Below are 25,847 nucleotides of genomic sequence, written 5' to 3'. Positions count from 1 at the left end.
ACAATCCTGTGTTTCTATCTGTGGTTTACCTGCACCTACTTTGCCCATATAAATAAATATTAAGGGGTGCAATATGTAGTTTTCCTACATATTTCCTGTATCTGTGAGTTTTCCAGTTCAGGGATCAAATCCTGTTTCTGTGACATTTATTCCACAGAGAGTCGTATTAATGCCGCTCTGGTGCGGTGCGAACCATGATAACAAGTGAACCTTTTAGGCACTCTATCCCTCTAATATTGGTGGCCACCAATATTAGTTTATTTTAGTTTATTTAAATTTAAATTAGTTATGCAATTTAAATTAGTTTATTTTCCCCAAACCCGGGTTTGGGGAAAATAAACAAATTTTAACATTGCGCTTCTTATTCCCTTTGGCCGTGTGAGTGGGTGCGGGGTTTGGTGGGGAGGTTCTTATTCTGTGTCAGTGAGCTAAGAGATGACTGCAAAGGAAATTAAATGAGAAGAAGGAGAATGAGGGGAGATGAGAGGTAGATAGAAGAGACCAAGGGGAGTCTGAAATGAGAGAGGAGGAGGAGAGCGGAGTATGCTTCTTGGATGATATGAAAGAGTGTGGAGCGGGAAAGCGAGGAGGTAACCACATTGGAATTATACATTAGCAACAGGCAGGAGACGGTCCAGGACATGACGTGGCTGTATTGATTGCACTCTCTCATGTGACCCTCATTCATTCAACAGAAAATGCAGGAAATGGCACTATGCCTGGATTTGTGTGTGTGTTGGTCGAGGATTGTGTTCAGCAGCACCATCAGCTGAAACTCATTCGAGTTTGGCTCCTACTGCACCAGCTCCACCCTTCTTTGTCAGCTTACACAGTCATTTGGTCGGTTGGCAGCCTGCTGTCAGTTACTCGTTCACATGTGCCAGCCTCATTAATCACCCAAGCCAGTGACAGCCTAATAGAGCGTGGCCAATCCATGAATATTTTCCAGTAATGGCTGAGGAGGCAGCACTGGAGGTGAAGCTGTGCCCAAAGGCATGGTGCACACCAGCACGAACATTAATCTAGCTAGCCCTCGCTAACAGTGGCAGTGGTGCTGTGAGACTGTAATACGCAAAGTGTTGTTGAGTCTTTAGACCTGCCAGGTGGCCCCACAGGTTGTTTATTTCTTGTGGTTTGGGCTTTAACAGGAAGAAATAACACATGAAAACTGCATGCACAGAATTCGCCGGTGTGCTGCACTGCTCTTTTATTCGTGCAGTGATTGGTTCAGCTGTCAGTAAGCTGAAAATGGAACATCAAATAAACTCAACGTATCTGTAGCTGCAGTGCAGGTACAGAAATTTTAGGTTCAGTCGTATAGTTGTCCACGAATGCTTGCAAAAGCCTATTTTCCTTCTTTGATAGACTCAGCTGGAAAGCAAGGTTAGGCCTTAGGCTTATTATTCTTTCTCTGCTAATAATTGTATGCCGATGCCATATTATGAATTGCAATTTTCCATTTCTTTCAGGTTCCAGGGATGACTACTATCTCTCTCCATGTTTCACACGCAATGGCATTACTATTACTAACCTGTAATCAGCGTTAGTCGGGTGGAAGAGATATCTAAATGACCTGTCAACAGGAATGTGTATGAAGGTGTGAGAATGATGGGAACGCAGTAATGCAGAGGAGGGTCTTGGGGAAGAAAGGCTCTCTGATGACTTTGATCATAGTAATTATGTCGTGGCTACGTATGTTTCTGATGCAAAAGGCAGCAATGTCAGTAGACAGCGTAAAGGTGGTGGTGCAAGTTGTCATGGTTTCTTTTGTTGCACTTTGTAATTGAAAAATCTTCTCATTGAATAGATGAAGGCAGTAGGAGTGTCTTGGTGCTTTATGAAATAATGTTGACTCAGAATAATGAGTTTTTAGATTTGTGGAGAGTGAGTTTGTATCCACAGGTGTAATTGTGCAGAATTTATCTTTACTAAAGAAAAGTGCAAAGTTGGTCTGTCTGTCTAATTAAAAAATGGTAAAAGCCTTTTATGCAGATTTCTCACTCGTGGCTCTGTGATTGGTCTGTTTAAAGCAGTGGATGACAGAAGCTGTCTCACACTCCTTGTCCGACACTCCCACTTATCAACAAATCAGTGTTGTTTTTTTAACTGATTTTTATTTTTTTCCTTTTTGCTTGAGGCTTTACGTTATTTTTAGTCATCAAAGTCATCAGCTTTGGAAGTTTTTAGACATTTTAAATTAGGAGAGGAGATGTTTGTTAAAAACAAAAAACATTATAAATAGCTAAATCAAGTGATTAGGACTGTATGCTACGTAGTTCAGCTTCTGTACAATTACCCAACTGAGTCCATGCATGAATATCACAGGTAACTGTCCAGAGAGCTCAGAGGGAGTAAGCTGGAATCATGTTTTTCCTCCTGCACGCTCTACCTGGACACAGATTATCCAAAACCAAGATCTGTAAGGTTTTTGCCTAATACACCACCACAGTGGATTTTACATCAAATCAAGATGTGGCTGAAGGGCAGACTTTCAGTTTTAATTCAAGAGGTTTAACAAAAGTACTGCATTAACTATTCATGACTTACAGCTATTTTTACACAAAGTCCTCATTTTCACAAGTTGAAAAGTAAATTGACTTCTGAAAGACAATTTTATTACAAACTAACCTCAAAAAGCATCTGGAATTGATTCAAAATGTTAAATTTTCACGTTGGTCGTTGATCAGTGGATCTGTCAATATGACATTTAAAAAAAGATAGAAAACATTAAGATTGGCCAAATTAATAATCATATACATTTTTAACAAGAATTAATTCACTGACCAGCTCAGCAACACCAAAAGGTCTGAAAGACCACAGAAGACAGCTGAAGTGAATGATGACAGAATTATTTCCATGATTAAGGGACAATCTTTTATAACATCCACCCAAACGGGTAGGCATTTCATTATTAAGCTCTACAGTCAATAGTTGTGTATATGAATGGAAACAGAGTTTAAACCACTGGTTACACTCAAGAACAAAAAGGCCGGATTAGACTTTGCCAGAAAAATTGTTTAGACAAATACACCCAAAACGAACTAGAACGATGGGAAAGGAAAAGTTTGGAGAAAGAGAGAATCAGTTCAAATCATATCACATCATCTGTCAAACATGTTGTAGATAATATTATGGCGTGGGCGTGCAGCAAAACCAGAAAGAACTTCACAGTGAAAATTGATAATGATCCAGAGCAGGCTGCAAAAGAAACCCAAGAGTTTCTCAAGGCAACAAAATTGGATATTCTTCAATCACCAAGTCAGTCACCTGATCTCAGCCTATTAGAGCATGCATCAGTAACTGAACGTGGCTATAGTAAAGCCTGGCAAAGTATCTCAAGGATGGACGTGTTGCATTTTGTGATGTCCATGGGTTCTAGACTCAAGGAAGCCACTGAAAAAAAAAACTGTCCATATATTAAAACTAATTTTAGTTTTCTTACATTTTTTAAATGTTGGACTATGTATAAAAACAAAAATGGCAAAAAGTTGTTGCAGCAATTTTTATTGAACTCCTTGAATTAAGTCTTTAATGACATCTTGATTGTGGTGCACACAGAGGCAAAAAAAAACATAATCAGAAGTCACCCAAAATATTGATCCACAGGAAACCACTTAAATGGAGAGTCATCTGCATTCCTCACTCCAAGGATACTGTGTGGCAGTATCTCTTTGCAAACAGGATGAAGGTCTCTGGCACAACTTCACCTGCTTCCAGGGTGCATGGAGAAGAACAAGCTCCAGCAACACTTTAACAGGGTCACAGGCCAAAACCCACTGGTCAATAATAAAGCTGCTCTTCATACAAGTGTTACTGGAGCTTTGACCTCCTTAGTATCTATTAGCTAATCAGAAGCTAGAGTCCACAGATGCTACAGTCACTAAATAAGACTTTAAATCACTGATTAGCTCATTAATCCATTCATCTGTCTTCAACATTTTCATGGATTTCTTTCTTTTCTTTTCTTTTCTTTTTTTTTACAAAGAAATACAAATATTTTTCATGATTTTTTTCTATCAATGAAACACTGTCACACAGTAATATAACATTCATACTGAGAAACCAACAAATTAACCTTTCTGCAGAATTGCATGTCTCCCATTTCATATTAGCAATCTCTTTCAATGCAGTTTGCAGAGAGAACAGTGGATTAACGTCTGTACAAATGGCTCTGCTTTCCTGGTTATTTGTTTTAATGAAAAAGAGAATATGCTCCGACCCGCTGTATGCAGTGTTTTAACACATTACCTTGTCCGCGACACCTTAAATTGATGGTCCCAGTGATGGCAAAGTCATAAAACTAGGTCTTACTTATTGCTCAAGGCTAAATGAGTCACCATAATGTACAGCTGTCATAAAGGTTTTTGAGTGTCTGTTAAAAAGCTTTATCTGAGACATTGAAATTTTCATTACGTATTATTCTGTTATATTTTATTGCTTTATATTGTATGGGAGTAAGAGAGAGAGAGTGCTCTTGCAGTCATCCTATGCCGACAATATCTGGAAGGTAAATGAGTGATTGCTATAGCTGAATGTCAGCCTTCACCTTTATCTGTGTCTGAGTGAGAGTCACAGCCACGTGTCCTCCATGCCAATGAGGACGTTTAGTCTCACTAACACACAACACACAAACAGAAGTGTGCTCTTGTAAACTTTCAGGATGTAATGCCTTCTCTTGATTCAAACCCTGCTTATCTGAGCCAAGGACAAGTCTTCTCTTTATCCAGATGTTAGAATTCTTAAACAGTAGCTTTAAGACCTGGTTTGATGGGCTTGGTTGTGTGTGCTGTGTCTGGCCTGTAAATACACTTTTTTTCACTGAGACATTCATAGTGGCAGTTCTACCTTGGCGCTTTGAGAACCAGCCTTTTTTTTTTTGACAGGTTTGAGAGCTGAGGGATCATTATGTAGGAGTAATTGGGGTTATTTCATAGGTTAAAAAAACTGTGGGCTGCATCTGCAAATCATCTGTTATTGTCTCGCAGTTTCCACTCCTTTAATAATAGTAGTCAAAAATAATAATAATAATTATTATTATATCCTTTATTTCTATGCCATCTTTCTAAACCAGAGTAACAAGCTGCTGAGAAGAGAAGAAATGATGCCAATAGACAAAGCATTAAGAATACATTGTAAAATGTTTGTACATGTAGTTTTAAATGGGAAGAGAGAGTTTGTTCCAAAACAGTGAAAGCACATCCCTCTTTCTTCTAAGCCAAGACTGTGGAACAGCAACTGATCCGAGTGATCTGTGAGTGGAATAAGATGTCAAGAGTTCTGAGATATAAAGTGGAGCCATGCAGTGTAGTGATTTAAGAGTTGTCAATAACACCTTAAATTGGGTTGTTTAGTGAATGTGTCCCCTGTGCAGACTGCCGATCAGTAGCCTTGCTAATGTAGGCTACTGAATCATCATTTAGGTGTGCAATAAATTGAAATAATCTAATCATGTGGAAGTGAGTGCTAATAAGGTGTTCTGTTATGTTATTGAGGAGTATGCATCTGACCATGGCTATGTTTCTAAACTGTCCAGTCTGTGATTTCCCAAACTAAACTATGAAACTAGCAGCCATACTAGGAGTATAAACAGGATGGGGAAGCTGATGTAAACTAACGAGAATAGGTCAAAGGACTGCATAGATCAGGCCTAGCATTATGACCACTAACGGGTGAAGTGAATAACAGTCATTATCTCTTCATCATGGCACCTGTTAGTGGGTGGGATACATCAGGAAGCAAGTTTCATCCTCAAAGTTGATGTGTTAGAAGCAGGAAAAAAGGATGAGTTTGACAAGTGCTAGCTCTCCAAAGCTGCAGCTGTTGTGGGGAGTTTCTGGTCTCTAATGGTCAGTATCTATCAAAAGTGGTCCAAGGTATGAGGAGTGGTGAACTAGCGACAGGTTCATGGACGGCCAAGGCTCATTAACGTATGTGGGGGGTGACCGTGTGGTTCGATTCAACATACGAGCTAATGTAGCCCAAATTGACAAAAAGGCTAATCTTGGTTCTAATGAAAAGGTGTCGGACTAGACAGTGCATCAAAGTTTGGGGCTGCATAGCCGCAGAAAAGTCAGGGTGCCCGTGTTGACCCCTGTCCACTGTCGAACATGCTAACAATAGTCACATGAGCATCAGGAGTGGACCACAGAGCGATGGAAGAAGCTGGTCTCGCCTGGTGAATCACGTTTTTGGGAACACCTGTCACAGGGATGCGCTATGAAAAGAAGGCAAGTAGACTTAACTCTAGCAAGCAAGCTAAAGAATCTGTTGCTAACATCTTGGTGCCAGATGTGACAGTATTTAAGGTGCAGTGATTATTTCATGTTGTTCCAGTGTCAGATTTCTTGGATGAGCAAGTGTATTTTACTGGAAATGCATAAAATAGTTTCTAAATTGGACACCAACCTTTAGCAAACCTGTGGTTGCAAGAAAAAGTTTAAACTCAAGACTGTTAAGTCTTTGAGGTTTGATTGCAGGTAATTGGACAACATTTTGGAAAAGTTACAATGTCTGTTAGCTTCAGAATAAAAGGCATTTTGTGGTTGAACATTTGAACACTCTTAATACGAGGAAGCAGCAATAGGAAAGATTCTTCCATTAGAATGTTGAGGTGAATTTGAGGCCATTATAAACAATAACGATGTATAAGCGCACATTTTATTTCCTCAAAGGAAAAACGTCTGTGTAACTCACAATTCATTTACTTTCTGTTGTATGTCTATTGCTGACATGAGTCCCAGCTTAAAAGAAACTGTAGTAGGATTTATGAAGTGTATAACCAATTCTGTGGGTTCAAACTGTGTTGTGAGTAAGAGAAGATAAGTAAAAAAAAACACACACACCGAGTCTTCAGGAAGAGGAGAGGATAATTTACAGAATACACACACACACACACACACACACACACACATACACTTATAGTCTCACAGAACTTGCTTTTTCTGTATAGAGCTCTATCCAAGTCTAACTACACAGGAGCAAAATTTTCATTCAGCTGCATGTTTTTCATTTGATTGAAACTGGTTCACCAGAACAAACACTGAGGGAACAACATGGTTGTGTAAAGCAGCCAAGTAAAAAGAAAAAGACTGATTCCCTTCAAATCTTCTTCAGCCAAAACACTAAGGAGAACAGTCTCCTGTGTGTCACTGTATTTGTGTTTAGCAAGCAACGTCTAGTTCACTGTAGCGTCTAATGTCATGAACTCATCATGAAATCATACTGAAAGCCTTGTGAGATACGTGAGAGGCTGCAGGAGGGAGACAAAGAGTGCACTTAAGCTAAACCTGCTTTCAAACTCATCAAAGATATTCTGCATGGTACCACGCAGGAAGCTGATCTGGCTTGCAGCAGCCGAGGGTGATGTCTTACGAGTGCACACATGCAGGTCACCAGGTGCAGGAACCCAAGCACGTTGGCCGATATAGTGCCATAAAAACAGGCGGACGTCGAAAGCTCAGCGCATGATAACAATGCCTGGAACAATTTTGCAGCTTGTGTTAATGTGCAGAATGTGCAGCAGAAGCTGGAGGAATGAGCTTGATAACCTAAAATTGCAGCACCAAAGCTGCCTAAATGTGACAGGAACTGCTTGGCTGTTGCCTTGGAAATAAATCATATTAAATATCTGCTAAAAGTCTGGATTGCGAATTTACTATTACTCTATACTTAACACTGCAGGTGGAGGCTATGCTAATGCAAGTCATTTCCTACAAAGTCATATGCTTCCTTTCAAACTCTTCTCATGACATGTTACATAAATATGAGGAGATCTACCAAGATATGAATGGGGCACCAGTGTAACTTTAATGTCAGTGTCTTTGGTTTTCTTGGGTTGTCTTGGGTGCACAGACTGTGGTTGCCCATAGCAGGTGCAGCAGAGCAACATAGAAAGGCCTTGGTGAAATCAGGTATAATCAGAGAGTGTGTCATTAATAAATGTTTTCTTAGCCAGTAATGTGGCTGATGTCACTGCAATGAAACAGCTGTGCCAGTCAAAGGAAAATGTAATGATAACAGCCCAACAAACTAAAGATGGCACGATATCACTTTTTTATGTCAGATACCGATATCATAAATATTCATACTCATAAATATTCATACTCATAAATGTTCAAGTTTAAAAAAACTAAACTAAACTAAAGCTATTCTGTTATACCTGTATGCAAAAAATACACTGCACCCAAAATATTTCAGTTCAGCAAAACTGATCAATCTAATAAACTTAAACCTACTCCATCCTCCCGATTCTGGTGTTTTAAAGATTACTTAGCAGAAATATTAAACAACCTAACTAATAGGGTTGCCAACTCCCAGCAAAAAGAATAAAATAGGGAACCACTCCCCACCCTCCGCTTCATAATGCTTAATTGACGTAATCAACTTTAATTTAATGCATGTGTTTAAAAAAGTGCACAGAAATTAGTTATTTTTCTACAATAATTAAATAGATTCAACATCTTTCCTTAACAGAATTGCAAACTGCACAGATGGTATTTTCCCAAAGGAAAAAGTACTATAGCTTACTAAGTTATCAATTTGACTTAATAGTTCCTATATACAATAATGGACTTCTATACATTTTACATCAGATGAAAAGATTCAGATAATTATTTATTAAGAGCTAGACATGACAATTAGAAAGAAAAGTATGTCTTTGTGCCCCCTTTTCCTGTTCATGCCCTGTTCGGCCCCCCTGGCTAAACTTTGCTAGACCCGCCCCTGCACAGTTACCAGCCATCAGCTACGTAGAAAAAGATCCTGGTGTAGAAAGTAATATTAAATAAATTCTAACAACAGCTTATCAAGTTTAAACGTGCTGCAGTTGTTTATCCACTGGTTTCCTCTTTCTGGGGCAAAGTGGGCGATAAACAAACAAGAGAGACGGACTCGCGACAGAAAAGCTGATCAGCTGATCATTAATCAGGTTCATGATTGAAGTAGCAGCAGGAGAGAGAAGAGGCAGTCGCTCCATATATCAGTTATTAAGCTTAAGTGAGAATGCTTTACAAACCTTACAGTCTGCATTCAGAGTCAAACGGTATGTGTGTGTTTTAACGACTGAAAATGTGACAATCCAAAATGATAAAGCCATTAATCTACCAGCATTGCTCCAATACTATTTCAGTTGGAAGTTCATATACAGGGAGTGCAGAATTATTAGGCAAGTTGTATTTTTGAGGAATAATTTTATTATTGAACAACAACCATGTTCTCAATGAACCCAAAAAACTCATTAATATCAAAGCTGAATGTTTTTGGAAGTAGTTTTTAGTTTGTTTTCAGTTTTAGCTATTTTAGGGGGATATCTGTGTGTGCAGGTGACTATTACTGTGCATAATTATTAGGCAACTTAACAAAATACAAATATATACCCATTTCAATTACCGTAATTGTCGGGCTATAAGCCGCTACTTTTTGCACAAGCTTTGAACCCTGCGGCTTTTAGTCAGGTGCGGCTTTTCTATGGATTGTCCGTGATTTTTGTCATATCGTAAGACGATTTGTTTTGTTTGCTCCGCTGTTGTACGGCACTACGCTCTCTGCCCTTTACCAATCCAGCCACGGGCCCATCCATCTGGCCCATCAAGACTCACTCTCATTTCATCAGTCCATAAAACCTTAGAAAAATCAGTCTTGAGATATTTCTTGGCCCAGTCTTGACGTTTCAGCTTGTGTGTCTTGTTCAGTGGTGGTCGTCTTTCAGCCTTTCTTACCTTGGCCATGTCTCTGAGTATTGCACACCTTGTGCTTTTGGGCACTCCAGTGATGTTGCAGCTCTGAAATATGGCCAAACTGGTGGCAAGTGGCATCTTGGCAGCTGCACGCTTGACTTTTCTCAGTTCATGGGCACTTATTTTGCGCCTTGGTTTTTCCACACGCTTCTTGCGACCCTGTTGACTATTTTGAATGAAACGCTTGATTGTTCGATGATCACGCTTCAGAAGCTTTGCAATTTTGAGACTGCTGCATCCCTCTGCAAGATATCTCACTATTTTTGACTTTTCTGAGCCTGTCAAGTCCTTCTTTTGACCCATTTTGCCAAAGGAAAGGACGTTGCCTAATAATTATGCACACCTGATATAGGGTGTTGATGTCATTAGACCACACCCCTTCTCATTACAGAGATACACATCACCTAATATGCTTAATTGGTAGTAGGCTTTCGAGCCTATACAGCTTGGAGTAAGACAACATGCATGAAGAGGATGATGTGGACAAAATACTCATTTGCCTAATAATTCTGCACTCCCTGTATAAGACACACTGTGACATTATATCACAACAGGTTGCCTTTGCAGGAGTTTTTTTTTTTTTTAAGTGTGATTTTTATAGCAGCCTGGCATCATTTTCAGGTGATTTAATGAAGGTCTATGCTGGGATGGCTGTGTGTAATGCTGCTGAAATCTGGTGTGGCGCTAGTCAAACTTTAGATGTGGTAGATTTATGCACGTCCTGCTGGCGTGACATTGCTGCAGAGATTCAGTAAACTGAAGGATAAGCTTGCTTTGCTGTACAAAGCATCTGTGGAGTTTTAGAATCACTCATATTAATATAGATGTGGACAGATTTATTGACAATGACGCTTCAACTGCAGTATAATTTTTAATGTCGAATTAAAGGGATACACTGGCAGGGGAATGATTCGTTAAAATATCTTCTTTGTATTTCAGGCACAGTTTTGTTGCTCGTCCAAGTTTTCATCTTATCTTTGTTCATCAACCTCTGAAGTACCAGCGGTGTGGCATTGCTCAAAAAAGCAGATATGATTTTACACATGGTTCATCAACATTTCTACAGCTCACTTTGCTTTGCTGCTTCATCCACCTGTGAATATTCCACCTGTTTGTGTCTCTCTTCACACCTGTGCACTCTGTGCCTGCTACCAAAATACCTCACAGATGCTTTAAGTAAACATCAGTGTCACGAAAATACCAAACTGTGCCACCACAAAACAAGCCCTTTGGATTTACTGAGGCTGTATTTATCCTCATCTTACTGAACTCCAAGTTTCCCAAGACAACTACATGGAAAATTAGCCCATATCCTCTCTGGGTCTGCTAATATATGGATGCAAAGTGACTCGTAAAATGCTGCCGGGAGTGTTATGATTAAGTCGGCTATGCTTTAATTAGGGCAAATCCCACTCACCCAACTGGAGTCAAATGGTCTATTACCAGGGGATAGAGTATGAGAGAAGTTCATTGCTTTCAGTTTGATAGCTACCTGATAGCCGCCGTTAAAGATGATCGGTGTACTTGATCTGAACGAAAATAATACTCGTTTGAGTAAAGTCCTGAGAAGAATTAAGTACAAACTTCCAGGACTTAAGGAGGTAAGTAGCAGCCGTGGGCTGCCATTCAAATGCAATTGATTAATTGATCATCAGCCAGTGTGAGCACCTCTATAAAAGCTGAAGTTGCCAGACCATGAAATGCTCAGAAAAACTGCAAAAAATCCAAGAGCTACATCTCAGACTCTGCATGCCTCGAATGGCATATTAAATATTAAAATTCACATTGTACAATTAGAAAAAGAACAAGTATGTTTAGAAGACAGGGCATTTTCTGTGTCAAATCTTACAAAGAAAAGTTGCTTCTGGTCAAATCCCAAGACTTCTAGAATAATGTTTATTTGACAGACGAGACCTAATGCACATCGGCAACCAAATGTCGAGCACAGTAGCAGAGGGGTGACGACTTGGAATTGTTTTGCAGCCACAGTACAAATCCCGTTCAGTCTTCCCGTTACTTTGATTCACTTAACCTAACATTAGCAATCAGGATAATCGCTTGCACGGAGCTGATTATCAGCTTGCTAAGTTAAACCCATGGTTTCCACAAGGTTTGCACATTCACGTGAAGAGGGTGGTGATGGCAGCATTTCATCAATGGCAATTATGGATCAGTGTAGACTGACATTAGAGCAGCATATTTTACAAAGGAACATGAAACTATAGCATTAGGGGGAAATGAATAGGTTAAAGACATAACACAGACTGAAAATAACATAGGTGCTTCAAACAAATCAGCGGTGCATGTGTGAGAAGAAAAGGACTTTACAGTAATTTAGTATTAAATGTTTTGTGCGAATGTGTGTGTGTTTCAAACACTTCAATCAGTGAAAGTGGAAAAGAGCTGCTACATTAATACCAACTGTGTAAGTTAGGAGACTTATCAATATCATAACTCTATCATTAAGAAATATATATACATATATTGAAAATGAGTATTTAATTAATGTTAGACAGTTTAAGTTTTTGTTGTTACTTAGCAACCTTGGTTGTGTTTAATCCAATTAAGAATGAATATAAAAGCAGATTTCAATTGCAGCCTTAGTCTGCATATAGATTTGAAATAAAGTACAAACAGAGGTCCTAATGTAGGATAATATATTACTGCTTATTTCATAAGAATAACATTTTTACAACTGGAAAACTCAAAGTATAAAACAGCAAGATTTTAGATTGAAAGAGCTTCCTACTATCCATGCAAACACCCGGGAATGGTAATGCTTTTCTGGAGAACTGGAGGCTCAATAGATGGTGATTTCATACCTGATGATCCCTGATCTGGAACCTGATTAGGGATCTGCTCTTGAGCAGGTTACGTTACCAGCATAACTTACCATGATGAGAGTTTTGTTTTTGTAGTACAGAAAACCCAGGGCCAGTCTGACATTACCTGGATATGAGAAAATACTGCTTCATAGTACAGGTCTCGGGCAGCTTGCAGTCATGCATCATGCAACAGCTAAAGCTTGGCCCAAACTGGGTCATGAAGGAGAATTATTTTGAGCGCAGCAGCAAATCTACAACAGAATGGGTGAAAGTGAAAAGAATCAAGGTGTTACAGTGACCCAGTCAAAGTCCTAACCTCAGCCCCACTGACATGCTGTGGCAGGCTTGCATAAAGACTAACCTCGTTTAAGGAAAAAATTCTCCACAACCATGAGCGAGACTGATAAAGTCACACAGAAAGTGTCTCCTTCAAATTATTGATGGTAAAGGTGGTTCTACAAACTACTGAATCAGGGAGTGTACTCAAGTTTTCACAGGACTCTGCAGTCCTGTGAAAACTTTTTTTTTCACACGACTGTATAAGGACACTGAATATTTAGGCTCATGCTGCATTGCAGGATCAAACTTAATAAATGTTGTTGACTTTCCTTAACTTTTTGGCTATATATCCTAATTTTAAAAATGCATTTAAAGTACCATTTCCTTGGGAGATTCTTTCCTTCAATATGAGTAATTCTCTGTCTCTCATGTTTTTCTTTTCTTTCTTTCTTTCTTTCTTTTTTCCATGTGTGTCTTACCGGCAGGCTTATTAAACCTGGAGCAGCTCCTCAGGCAGTTCCTCATCTCCAAGGAGACTCTGTCTGTGCGCATGCTTGATGACAGCCAGGACCCGACCCCACTCCTAAAGGAGATTCGAGATGACAAGACTCCCACCATAATAGTCGATGCCAATGCCACAATGTCACATATCATTTTGGAGCGGGTTAGTATGGGACACACGATAGCCGTGATCTGTATGCACTGATAACGCTTCTCTTTATTCCGTGCCTGCGGTCTGGGATTAATACCACTCCACATTCATATAAATCTCAAAAAGTGAAAGCGAGGGAAGAACGCCGGTGGCAACAATTGTTCAAGGATAACTGTTCAACTTTCTCCAGTATTTGGAGAAAGTTGGAAAAGTTTTAAGTCGTTTAGTGTTGAATTGCAAGATGGATGATAAGAATTTGTGTTTAAGTGGGCACAGGTTTTCAAAGACAGAGTTATGCTCAAAATCTAAGCCTAAATTAAAAAGGAAATGAACGCAAGCGATATTGCCAAACAAGCACGTCCTTTCAAATTACTGCACATGTAGGAGTGCATAAAATCCAGTCGTATTCCAATGACTGAGTGTCGAGAAGTAAGATTTCACCAAATGTTTTGCAGGTTAGTTTAAGAACAGACTCATAAGACAAAGGCCTTTTCTCCACTTTTGTACCTTTCATTCATTTTATTTAAAGTGTTTTTTCTTTAAGACAGTGTATCACATGAAGTGAATTTATTATCTACTGGTTCCTCCTCTTTTACATAAACAGAGAAAAAACGACTGACAACACCAGTGAGTGCAGTTTCTGTCAGAAGCATATCAGTGTGACCTTTGCGTGGTTTCTTTGCTAATGGCACATACCAGTAATTAATGCTGTGGAACATTAATACGACCTTAGACACGTTTACTTTAATGTGCAGTGCTGTGAAAAAGTATTTTCCCCCTTTCTGATTTCTTTTCTTTCTTTTTTCTTTTTTGCATATTTGTCACAATTAGATGTTTCAGATGTTTTCAAATATTTTGCTTTTACATTTTGCAAAGATAACCTGAGTAAATGCAAAATCCTGTTTCTTAATGATGATTTCATTTATTAAGGCAGTCTATCCAAACCTACATGGCCTTGTGTAAAAATGATTTGCTCCCTTGACCTAATATTTAGAATTAGGAATTTAGAACTGCAGTCGAGCATTTGTAATAAGTGGCGATGACTCTTTGACATCACTGTGGAGGAATTTTGACCGGCCTGTGTAACCATCTCAATCTAATTTAAGTCTGGATTTTGACTAGGCCACTCCAAAATGTTATTTAATTTTGTTTTATTTTATTTTATTTTAGCCATTCAAGTGGCATTTAGCTTCACAAACCCCTTCAGGCTTTCCTGGTGCAGAGCAGAATTCATGGTTCCATCAATTACAGCAATAATTGACCAACACATTACCTCCACCCTGTTTGAGTGTTGGTGTGATGTTCTTTTTATGGCATGCTGTTAGTGTTAAGCCAGATGTAACAGGACCTTCCAAAAATGTTTAGCTTTTGTCTCATCAGTCCAGGATATCCACCAGATGGTGGATCCCCAAAACAAGCCTTTGTGTTCTGTTGAGTCAGCAGTTTCCCCGTGGAGCTCTGCTACGGATGCTGTTTTCACGCTTCTTATTGTTGAATCCCAAATTCTAATCTAATCTAATTGCATTTGGAGTCATTTTGGTAGACCAGGCCTCCCCTGAAAGTTTTCTCCATTTGTGGATAATGGATCTTGCTGGGGTTCTCTGGAGTCCCAGATCCATAGAAATGGCATTGTTGCCCTGTTCCAGACTGACAGATGTCAGTGACATTGTTTTGTGAATTGCATGTGTTGATTTTTTGAGAACTTTTAGCCTACTTCCTGTTCTCAGACAGCTTCTATTAAAGTGATTTCTTGATTTAGGAAGGGTAGTGGTAACCAGGGCTTGGTCGTGGCCAGTGAAAGTCAAATCAACTAAAAATGTGGTTAATCACCATTAATTCATGTCTGGGGAGGGCAATTACTTTTTCAACCTGGGCCTGGTTGGTTTGGTTATTTTTATCCCTTAATAAAAAAAAATCATAATTTAAAAACTGCATTTTGTATTTAATTTTGTAATTTTTGTCTAATTAGTTATATTTTGGCAAATATCGCAAAAGAAAGAAAAATCTGTTTTTACAGCAATGTAATACTACTGATACAGCTCCTGCTGTTTGGACATTTATGCTGTAAAAAGTAATAATGGGATCGGTGCAGGTTGGAGCTGAAGAAGCGAGGGTGTGTGGCAGCAGCATATGGTCTCTTAGTAATTAATACACACCTCATTATTTCTTGAAGACAATAGATGGATAGCTAGAGTGGAGGTGACAATGAGTGGGGGCAGAAGAGGGTTGGGAGAGGGATGGAGAAGAAGATGATTCTCTTGTTTTTTCATTATATTAATTGTTCCCTCTTATTTTTATATATATATATATATACACACACACACACACCCCCACACACACATATATATCACAGTAGTTTTCAGTCTAAGTAAAGTTTTCAGGTTGTCTTTCAGTGGTCATCTAGTCACCATAGCAACCACAGAGCAGCAGGAGTCCACACTGGACTGTCTCTTTCTCTCTGTGTGTGCTCCATCTGTCTCTTCAGTTTGAATATGGAGTTGGTCTTTCTTCTCACCACTCTCTGCACCCAAATGCAGTGAAGAGGATTTCACTTTATTTCTTCACACCACCCTCGCCATGTGGTCTTGTTCATCCATCTCCTTGGCTCTCGCATAGCCCGTCTTCTTTCTGCGTCACGCTGTCTGTCTCTGCCTGTCAAAAGACAGTCCTGTGGCAGGGTGGTAGAAAGTTGGCAATCAAACCTCATGTGAAGTGTGCGGTTGCCAAACATATCAAAGCTCTGCACTGGAATATTCACGAGTCTCAGATAATCATGAGAGCGCCAAGCTTGTCTAAAGGGACAGGAATGGCCTATGTCATGCAAGACATTGCCCCTTATTAGTTTGTTTACATCTTACTTCAAACCGTCTTCCGGCAAAGGTCTCACTCTCTGAGGTTTTAGCATTCAGACGGGTTTAGGTCAGCATTTTGTGTTTAATCTCATTTATTCAGGCCTCCCAATTCTTTGCACAGCTGTTTATTACAAGACTTTGTCCAGTATATATGGTGCAGTGCAAACTGTGCACTCTGACCAAAAGCTGTGGTTGAACAACCACAAGATCAAAAGTAAAAGAAAAACCCAAAACAAAACGCAAGAAGGCTTATTTCAAAAGTAGCAAAAGAGACCGAAGGGATTTTTCATCAGCCATTAGCTATGGCGGTGTTGTACATCCTGAATAAAGTGTGGGTAGCAAACAAAGCGTTCTGGGTCATAATGTCATTTTCTGTTTGTTGCTATTAAAGGCAGAGGTCACCCACAGAAAAGAGGCAGTGGCTTGAAATATTCAGTTTTTTTTTATGTATTTTCTGCAAAGAGAGAACATTTCAGCCGCCTTGTACCATTAGCTACCCTTACCTGCCGTGTAACCCCAGGGCAGACCTTAACAAACAACCCCCCTGAAGCATGTAATTTACTGTGCATAGAGAAGCTCAGGGTACTTTTAGATTAATAGCGTGCTTAAGTTTGCAAAAGTACAAGCTGTACAAAAACATCTTGAGCAGTCATTTGGAGTTTAATAATAAAAAGGCTGTAATAATTAGCACCTTTCATGTTTTTAGTATTTTATTATTTACTGTAGTTTGAACACCTGATACTCACACTCAGCACACAATAGGCAAGGCAAGGCAAGGCAAATTTATTTGTATAGCACAATTCAACAACAAGGTGATTCAAAGTGCTTTACAGAGACATTAGAAACAAAAACAAATAAAAAGCAATAAGATTTTGTTTGGCTCACAGGTAAATATCTGTTATTAAAGTCTTTCTGATGATGCACACTTAGAATAATTTCAGTGTGGAAACTATATGGATATTATTCTCATTTTCATTCATTTCAAACATCTGTTTCATCATAAGATAAAAGAGATAACTGATAACAAGTTTGATTTAATGTGACTTGTTCCTCTAAGAGAATCCAAACCATGAGAACATGATGCCCCCCCACAGCACAACAGAGACATCTGGTCTCCTCACTGTGGGACTTTTGAAAAACATTTTTTTTGTCAACCACTTGATATTTACAGGTTTATGGGTTTTAATTGGTTTTAATGATAATGTGCGTTGTGGCACTAGACAGTGGAGATTATTGTGGACTTCAGGAAGCACACAGCTCCACTCCCCCCCATCATCCTGACTGACACCCCCATCACCTCTGTGGACTCATTCCGCTTCCTGGGTACCACCATCACCCAGGACCTGAAGTGGGAGCCCACCATCACCTCCGTCATTAAGAAAGCCCAGCAGAGGATGTACTTCCTGAGGCAGCTGAAGAAATTCAACCTGCCAACACGGACGATGATGCAATTCTACACTGCAATCATCGAGTCCATCCTCACCTCCTCCATCACCGTGTGGTACCCTGGAGCCACTATCAGGGACAAACAGAGACTGCAGCGTGTTGCAGACTCCCATCTCCGCAGGACCTGTACACCTCCAGGACACTGGGGCGTGCAGCTCGGATCTCAGCTGACCCTTCTCACCCTGGACACAGTCTGTTTGAGGCAGGAGGCTCCGGTCCATTCGCACCAGAACCTCTCGCCATAAGAACAGTTTCTTCCCCTCTGCTGTTGAACACATGAACAATAACCGTATGACTGTCCCCACCACTAACACATGACCCTACGCTGTGTAACTGCATCATTCCATGTTTGGCACTGATCACCACCTGCACTCATGTATATATCATGTATATATCTATCTACTTAGCACTTTTAATTCTTATTCTTATTTTTATTTTCATGTCTATTTAAGCGTAATTTATAACAGTATGTTTGCACTGAAGCACCGCAGCAATTTCCTAATGTTGTAAACCCGCTCAACATTTGGCAATAAAACCCTTTCTGATTCTGATTCTAAAATCTGTTCCTTCATGATTTTCTTTTATGATAGCTTTAATGAAATGAAACCATGAGAAGTTCACCCTGTCCTTCACAACTGCTCCTCACTCTGACTTGATTTAATCAAATTGTAAGACAGAGTGTCGAACGGCATACTAATGCTCCTCAGAAATTAACTGCTCTATTGAGAACCTTTGTCAGATAGGAATATGCCCGGTGTTATCGAGATGTGCAGTTGATCTGTCTGCTCACACCAGAGTTCGAGTTACACTGCATCACTGACCTCTCTACCCTGTTTTATCACTATCCCTGCTTTTTGCTTTGTTTCCCCACCTCTTTGTGTTTCTTTGACCTCAAACTTAATATCATTTTGTTCAATAACCAATCCTATGTGCCTTGCACTTTTCTTACATTCTCTTTAATCTTTCATCTGTCGCCCTTCCTGTCTTTTTTTTTCTCTGCAGGCATCAGAGCTGGGAATGCTGTCAGTCTACTACACTTACATCTTCACCTCTCTGGTAAGAAGACGGAAAATGGCGTGGGCGTAACATGTTGATTTCGAGCGCTGTATTAAAATAGTACTTTAATTGATGCTCCTGCCTTGAATGAGTGATTGAGTGGATAGAGCTCTGACAGAGAAATTGTAGAGCCTCGTTTAATCAGGGCTTTACAGGCAGTTTTTTTCTGCTCGTTTAATGTGACTGCAAATTGGAGACCAAGTACAGTTGCTATTCTGGCCTCACTCACTGGGTGAAGTGCACTTCTGGACCAAACAAATAAATATTACTAATTTTTATAAGTCATACTGCTGCAACTGCTGGTGTTGTTTGTGCTGCCATTTGTCTTGTAATTATAATTGTAGAAAGCCAGACGGGACCTGTTGAACGAATGAGGAAGTCATCATCATTAGAGTCTTTCTTTGCTTTTTCTGATCAGTCTGGCTGTGACTCATCCATCCTTCCCTCCATTTGGCATTTTCGGGGGGCAAAATGTGGGGTCTCTCTCTCGACAAGTCATCGGTCTATCACATGGGTTGTCTTGCTGCTTTTAAAGCTGGACTTACCTTTTTCCACATGGATTTAATCCCATTGCATTACATACTGTGAAGTGCACAGTTGCTTACTTTGATTATTGTGTTACTTCATTACTAGGTGTTGTATACTGTTTACAGCCACACTGCCTTTAAAAGAGGTGACAGCAGCAAACAGAGAAAGAGCTGAGGAGGCAGCTAAAGTAAAGGCTTCCTCACAAAGATGCTTTCGAAGCAGTAACAGGCTAACAGCTGAATCATTATCACTGAAACGTCTAAGAGGCATTTCTTAAATATTTAATGTCCACTGGGCATGCTTAAAAACAAGCTTTTGCATATTTTGTTACATGTGCTAAAAATGAAAAGGAAGTAATGGCGTTTGGTCACATAAAGGTTAAGGGATCCGTGAAAGTTATAGGACGATCGTAACGAAAGCGGCTTGGAGAAAATTTGATGCTACAGTAAACTTAGAAGATAGCTGCTCCCTAATAGAAATTAATGAGGTTCAAAACACTTTGCTCTAATAGTGCTGTAGAGATTATTCATATCAAGCTGATTTATGACTCATTAGGAGTGGGCTGCTGCCATCTTCATGTTTTCCTCCACAGTCTTTGACATAGTCACTTCTCTTATTGTAACTCTCCTTTCTCTTCTCTCTTTGTTCAGCCTGCTTGTTTTTCTCTTGCCTCCACACCTCAATAAGATCATTGTCATCTGATTCTTCCTTTGTTGCGATCCACTTGCAGACTAGCAGGTCTGCTGCAGAGTGGAACAAAGCACAGATTCATGGCAGATACAAGATGATGACCACAACCACCCTCTTACTACCATTACCACCATTTTCTTTATAAAAAGAAAAGAAAAGAAGAAGAAGCAGCTATTGCTTAGTGACAGCATTGTTAATAGTTTCAGCATCATTAAAATGGTCAGCATCGTGCCCCTGGTGTCATAAAACGGGGCGTGTGGAAAACAGAGAGTGCAGGACTCAGCAGACACAACATAACTTAAAATCATTGCTTTTATCGTGCAGGCAAAAGAGTAACAGAAGCAGAATAGTAACTAACTAACTAACCAGAGTACCATAAACTATACACACTACGATGGAGGATGTGACACAATACAGAGAGAGGAGATTGGGGTAGAGTGGAAACGCCTGGGAACGCATCTGAATAGAATCTACCTGAAATGACTCAGGAACCAGAACTGACACTTGACAAATGCAAGATGGGACTATCAAAATAAAACACTAAGTAACACCCAGGCTAAGACATGTGAATTTGACAAGATAGAGAACACAGACGGCCATGTAGACAGAATGCAGACAGACCAAAAAAGACGCAGGACATCACTGGGGAGACCAAAGGTAAACAAACAATGAAACAAGACTAGGACAGACTGGAAATGAAAGCAGAACTAAAAATAAAACAAGAAAAAGTAACACTAGAAAATAAAATACTCAAGAATTAGAACATAAACGATCTTGTACCTTTAATGAAATAAATAACAAGTCCAGAAAAAATCTCGAAATACTGGGTTAAGGACCCAGGACCATGATACCTGTCAGGCTGAGATGTGATGCTGAAGCTGTAAGTGGAGAAAATAGAAGGACGTTTGTGTCCTTAGATGTTGTAATAAGTGATTCATCCTATTTATTGTGCTCTTAATGGCCGTGCCGATTGCGCATTGTGTTCGTCACACACACATACACACACAAATAAAAACAACACAAAAGAGGACGAGAACAACTTCCATTATGTTCCATCGCACTTCATTTCATTGTGCCTGTTTTCCAATCTCACTGTGATAATACATTTCTAAAATAGCAATAATACGCTCAATGCTTGTGTTTTTTTTTTCATGTACTTTTTGAAGTATGCTGCCATTTCACAAAGCCGACCTGTGGGGACGTGGAAATGAAAATGTTTATTTACACATCACGGTCAAAGTCGTTTCCAAGTCCAACAGTATTAATTATTTATGTTTATAGTCTCAGATCACAGCAGCAGTAGCTGGCTTGATTTATTTAATTTTTTTTAAATACTATGAACTCAGGTTGATGAAGACACCAACAGCTTTTTCATTCTGCCTTCTCATTTTAAATAGTTTTGTCACCAGCATGTTTTATCACACATATCTAGCCTGCAATAAATAATAAAATGTAATATTGGGTTAATAGTCTGCTACTAAAAAATGAAAACAAAATTATAAGGAAAAGACCCAAAACATCTCTGTAGCTTACACACACTGACCTGCAAGATAAGTTGGATAGGTGCATAATTGTTCATATTATTGTTATTATATTCATTCATCCACTTCATTAGGTACACCTTTCTACTACCCAGTCTCACCCCATTTGTCCTTTAAAGTGCATTAATTCTTTAGGGGTAGATGCAGCAAGGTGCTGGAATTCACTCAGTGCAGGTGTACCTAACAAAGTGGCTGGTGAGTAAATTTTCATATATTTCAATATGAGACTTATAAAAGAATAGACTGAGAAAATAGGTCATTCTTTTTTCACTGATGTTTGAGGAAAGGTGCATCAGTGTTATCCATCTTAATTCCTGGCTTGTTTCACTCTGGATTCTTTAAGTCTGCAGAATCTGCCGAACACATCCTTGATCCTTTCGTGGCGATCACAATGTCGGCAAGGCCTTGTGGTTTCTGTGAGTTTCCCCTCACTGTCAGCTAAGTAAATACATTAAGTCCACATTGACGAAGCAAGAATGTGACTGGTTTCACCAGGAAGAACGTCTCGAAAAAGTCTCACAGCAATAAAATCGCTACTTTAACAACTTTCTGGTTAAATTCACAGTAAAACATAATGCAGAGAAGTGTATCCAGGCAAGCATGTAATTGACACTGTATTTCAGATCCTTTGATTGTATTCCAAAAGACGGTCATATGATCATTTGGCTAGATTGTCCATCCCTAGTTGGCACATGAAACCCCAAAGGGAGCTGTAGATGATAAGTGCTTTTCATTTATAGCTTGTTTAATTTATTAAAAGTGAAATAACTTCTAAATATGTATTTTGGTGATAGCTCTTGAACCACAGGCACATGTGAAGCAAGACAGATGATAAAGATAATTGTGGTAGAGTCAGTAATATCTGGTATGTATGTACAGGTGGTATGTTCATGTTCATGGGTGTGAGAATGCACAGCGTATATGTGTGTACTCTCCTTATTATCTAAAAATAATATCCAAACATCATCTGTACCACTTTTTGTTAACCCTCAGCCGTAAAAAGCTGATGGAGTATTTCTAAATTGAGATCATTTGTGCGTCTACTTAAAATCTCAAATGTTTTGAAATCTCAGTGATCTCGACCTCAAGGTTATGAGGTCGAGAGCAGGTCAGGTTTTTTGAAAAACCAGTAAATGAAATGACTCAAGAAGGAAGTCAGCTAGGACTTGAACAGTCATACAATAGGTGCATTTACTAAAAATCTTGGACAAGTTTCAGTCCCAGTGGCCTTGACCTCGAGGTCAGAGGTCAACTTGTGATGATTTCATTCATTTTTAATCAAACATAAGCTGAGGGCAGTTTTTATTGACTGCATGTGTTTGATATGCTGCACTGGCAGCTTTATGTTTTTGAACTCTTCATCCATAAAAACATTCACTCAAGCCTCAAAGACCAAGGTCACAAATCATATTTTTGGCGATAACTCAAGAACTTAATTATGACAATATTACACACAGATGTAAAATATGATAAAACGATGAAGCAATGACATTTTATCTCCAAACGTTGAAAAGTCAACAACTGAGGCCTGATAATACTGGCAGAGGCATACAACCATGAGTGAATTAGCAACAGCTTTTTTATGGCGATGGCCTTAGATTCTGGTGATCTTTAGTTATCCTGTGCAGGCAGATCGTTTCACCCACTGATGATACTTGAAATTATGCAAAAACAAAAGCAAAGTTCAAATGTGTCGCTAACCTAGAACGTAATCTAAAACTGTGTCTCTCGAATGGGAACATTTAATATGTCTTTTGATCAAAAGAACATCTAATCTGTCTAAATTGCTGTGAAGAGTTTTCAGTTTGGTTATGCGCATAATTGCACGGTGGAGCAAGTGAAAGTTAATCAGAGGGCTTGCAGTTTTGTGTCAAGTGAAAAGCAGTTGCTCAGAGTAATGCTGATTGGGAATTAGCTTCTACAAGGGTGCATGATGTGGTGGCCTCGCTGATCACGCAACTTTGCGTATTAGTATTTTAAAGAGGTCTTGTGTCCTGATAAATAAATCTGCATTTCTAGATGTTTTTGCCAAAAAAAGTAAATCCTGGTTAATTGAGGTAACCTGCTGTATTAAGTCACTGCCCACTCGTCTAGACAACAGAGGCAGTGCTGAAACTAGATGGCAACAAGCAAATGAGTTTGGAGCGTCGCTATATAAATATTGTAATAACATGACACGTTAACTGGCTAATGGACTCTGAGCTGAACATAGAGTTGGGCATTTTTTAAATAGCCTCCCCCTTTCCTCCTCTCACATGGCCACTTGATCCAGGTGGGACTCTCTGCTAGTATAATAAACTATATGACTCAAGCACATTATTGTTACTGTGTTAAAATGTGCTTACGCTGAAGGATCTTTCTAAAGGTTTTTTTAATTTATCGTGCATCTTATGCAGTAAATACATTAACATGCTGGCACAATCATCGCAAATACATAACATACAATTAAGGGCCCTGAATTTCCAGCCAGAGTCCCTCCTCATTACCATCACCCAGCTTCCACAGTGCACCTCTTAGGTGTTTCAGGCATGTGTATCTGGAAGCAGGCCCAGAGGCAGACCCAAAACACATTGGGGAGGTCTCTTGGCTGACTTCAGAATGGCTTGGATAATGGATGGATGGGTACCTAATACCATTCTTCTCCCTAAGTTTCTAAACCAATAAAAAAAACAGATGAAAAAGACAAGCAAATGTCCCCAGTCCTGTCTGGTTCACAAACTGATGCATGTTGCAGAGGGATGATTCAATTTAGAACGAGCATTCATTTACAAGTCATATTTAAGATACCCGAATGAAACACTGTGTACTTAAATTCAAACATTCATCATTACCTCCACAAAGAGGATCACATGATGGGTTTTGGTTTGCATGTCCGTCCATTAGCAGGAGCTCGGCCAACCTTAGAAGTGATGTAAAGAAGTTATTCTTTTCCACAGTGAGATTGGCAAATCTGACATTTTTTGCTATATCTTTGTGAATTCTGGGATTCGTTTATATGCGTGCTGTGAAGGAATTATCTTGAGCTCTGTTTGAGGTACTGCATGCAGTCTTGGTCTGCTCTTGTTATTACAATTGATTGTAAATGTATGGATTTCTAAAGAAGGCCATGCAAGATTAATTATGCATGTTTTAACAATGTTTAATGCAATTATGCCATTGTAGTTGTTAATTGTTTAAATTATTGCTCTGGAACTCCACAGTTCCCTCACAAATTGGTTAGTCCCATAAATCGGAGTCGTCCTTAAATTTCCCATTCATTTGGCGTCTGCTCTCTCCCTCTCCTCTTTCTTTCCATTCAGCTCCTTTTGTCTCTTTATTTTGTCCAACCATTCCCTGCTTCTGTCTTCCTCCTCTGCTGACAGTTCATTTGTATCTGGTCCTGACATCCCTGACTAACGACCTGCCAGACTGCTCCCCTGCCTAATCTGTTTTCCCTGAATCATCATCTCAAGACGCTCATCAACGTCTTCACGCAGCTACCCATCACGAGGGGAGGGTTTGTCATGCCTACTTAAGGATTTGACTGTCTTCACTCTTTGTTTTGACTTTGTTTGGTTTATTCTGTTTCGAGCTGAGGTTATTAATCTAGAGTGAGGAATTAAGGAAGGAAGAAGTGGTACAGATGCTCCTTTCCCCCCCTTATCATCATCATCAAGTAGAATTATTGTACTGCATTCTGGTGAACGCAGCCTGATGTTTCCAGCTATGCAATGTACAATTCAAATGTATCAAAGCAACATGAGTTGTTTCCATCGTGCTTCTCAGCTATTGCTCTTTGTTTGCTAATCTGCATTACTTATAAATGGCAACCGTCCATGTGCCTGTAAGTTCTATTTGGAGATTAGAAATGTGAAAGAGTGGCCATTCATTGACTATTCAATAGCGCTAATGATATTCGCAGGATGCTGCCTGATGTACAAGGGTCTTTTTTCTTCTTCTTTGTTCATCTTTGTCTCTTTGTTCAAAGCCATAACAATTTAGATATTACCACCTCAAATTAGCTTCTGAAACATGCTGCTCACTGCATTAATGTTACTCTGTGATTTCAGAGACTCTGGTCCTGGATAATGTAGTGTTTAATCTAGGAACACAAATTCCCTTTAGTTGATGGTGAATTAGACACACAGGTGATGAGGTGGAAAAGGCACATGGGCATCACTCAGAGAGTATCAAAAATTGTTTCTTTTACTTTACGCGATAAAGCTCTCCGTGCCAGTTTATTTTCCACACTCCCCATTAAGTCC

The 25,847-nt window shown here is 39.4% G+C and overlaps 1 protein-coding gene across 1 annotated transcript in view; it reads left to right on the top strand.

The window, feature by feature from the left end:
* grik4 (glutamate receptor, ionotropic, kainate 4) overlaps positions 1-25,847 on the top strand; it is a 364,478-nt gene that overhangs the window by 248,746 nt on the left and 89,885 nt on the right. The window contains exons 7-8 of the mRNA XM_085429452.1: positions 13,324-13,502; positions 18,791-18,844. Of these exons, the coding sequence (XP_085285578.1) occupies positions 13,324-13,502; positions 18,791-18,844 (233 nt within the window). The remainder of the gene's footprint in view (positions 1-13,323; positions 13,503-18,790; positions 18,845-25,847) is intronic.

This window comes from Rhamphochromis longiceps, linkage group LG14, assembly GCF_057381845.1.
Source record: "Rhamphochromis longiceps isolate RC_006_pf linkage group LG14, R_longiceps_female_GT1.1, whole genome shotgun sequence".
NCBI lineage: Eukaryota > Metazoa > Chordata > Actinopteri > Cichliformes > Cichlidae > Rhamphochromis > Rhamphochromis longiceps.
The sequence above is the reverse complement of the archived record's forward strand: the minus strand, read 5'-3'. Positions and strand labels throughout refer to the sequence as shown.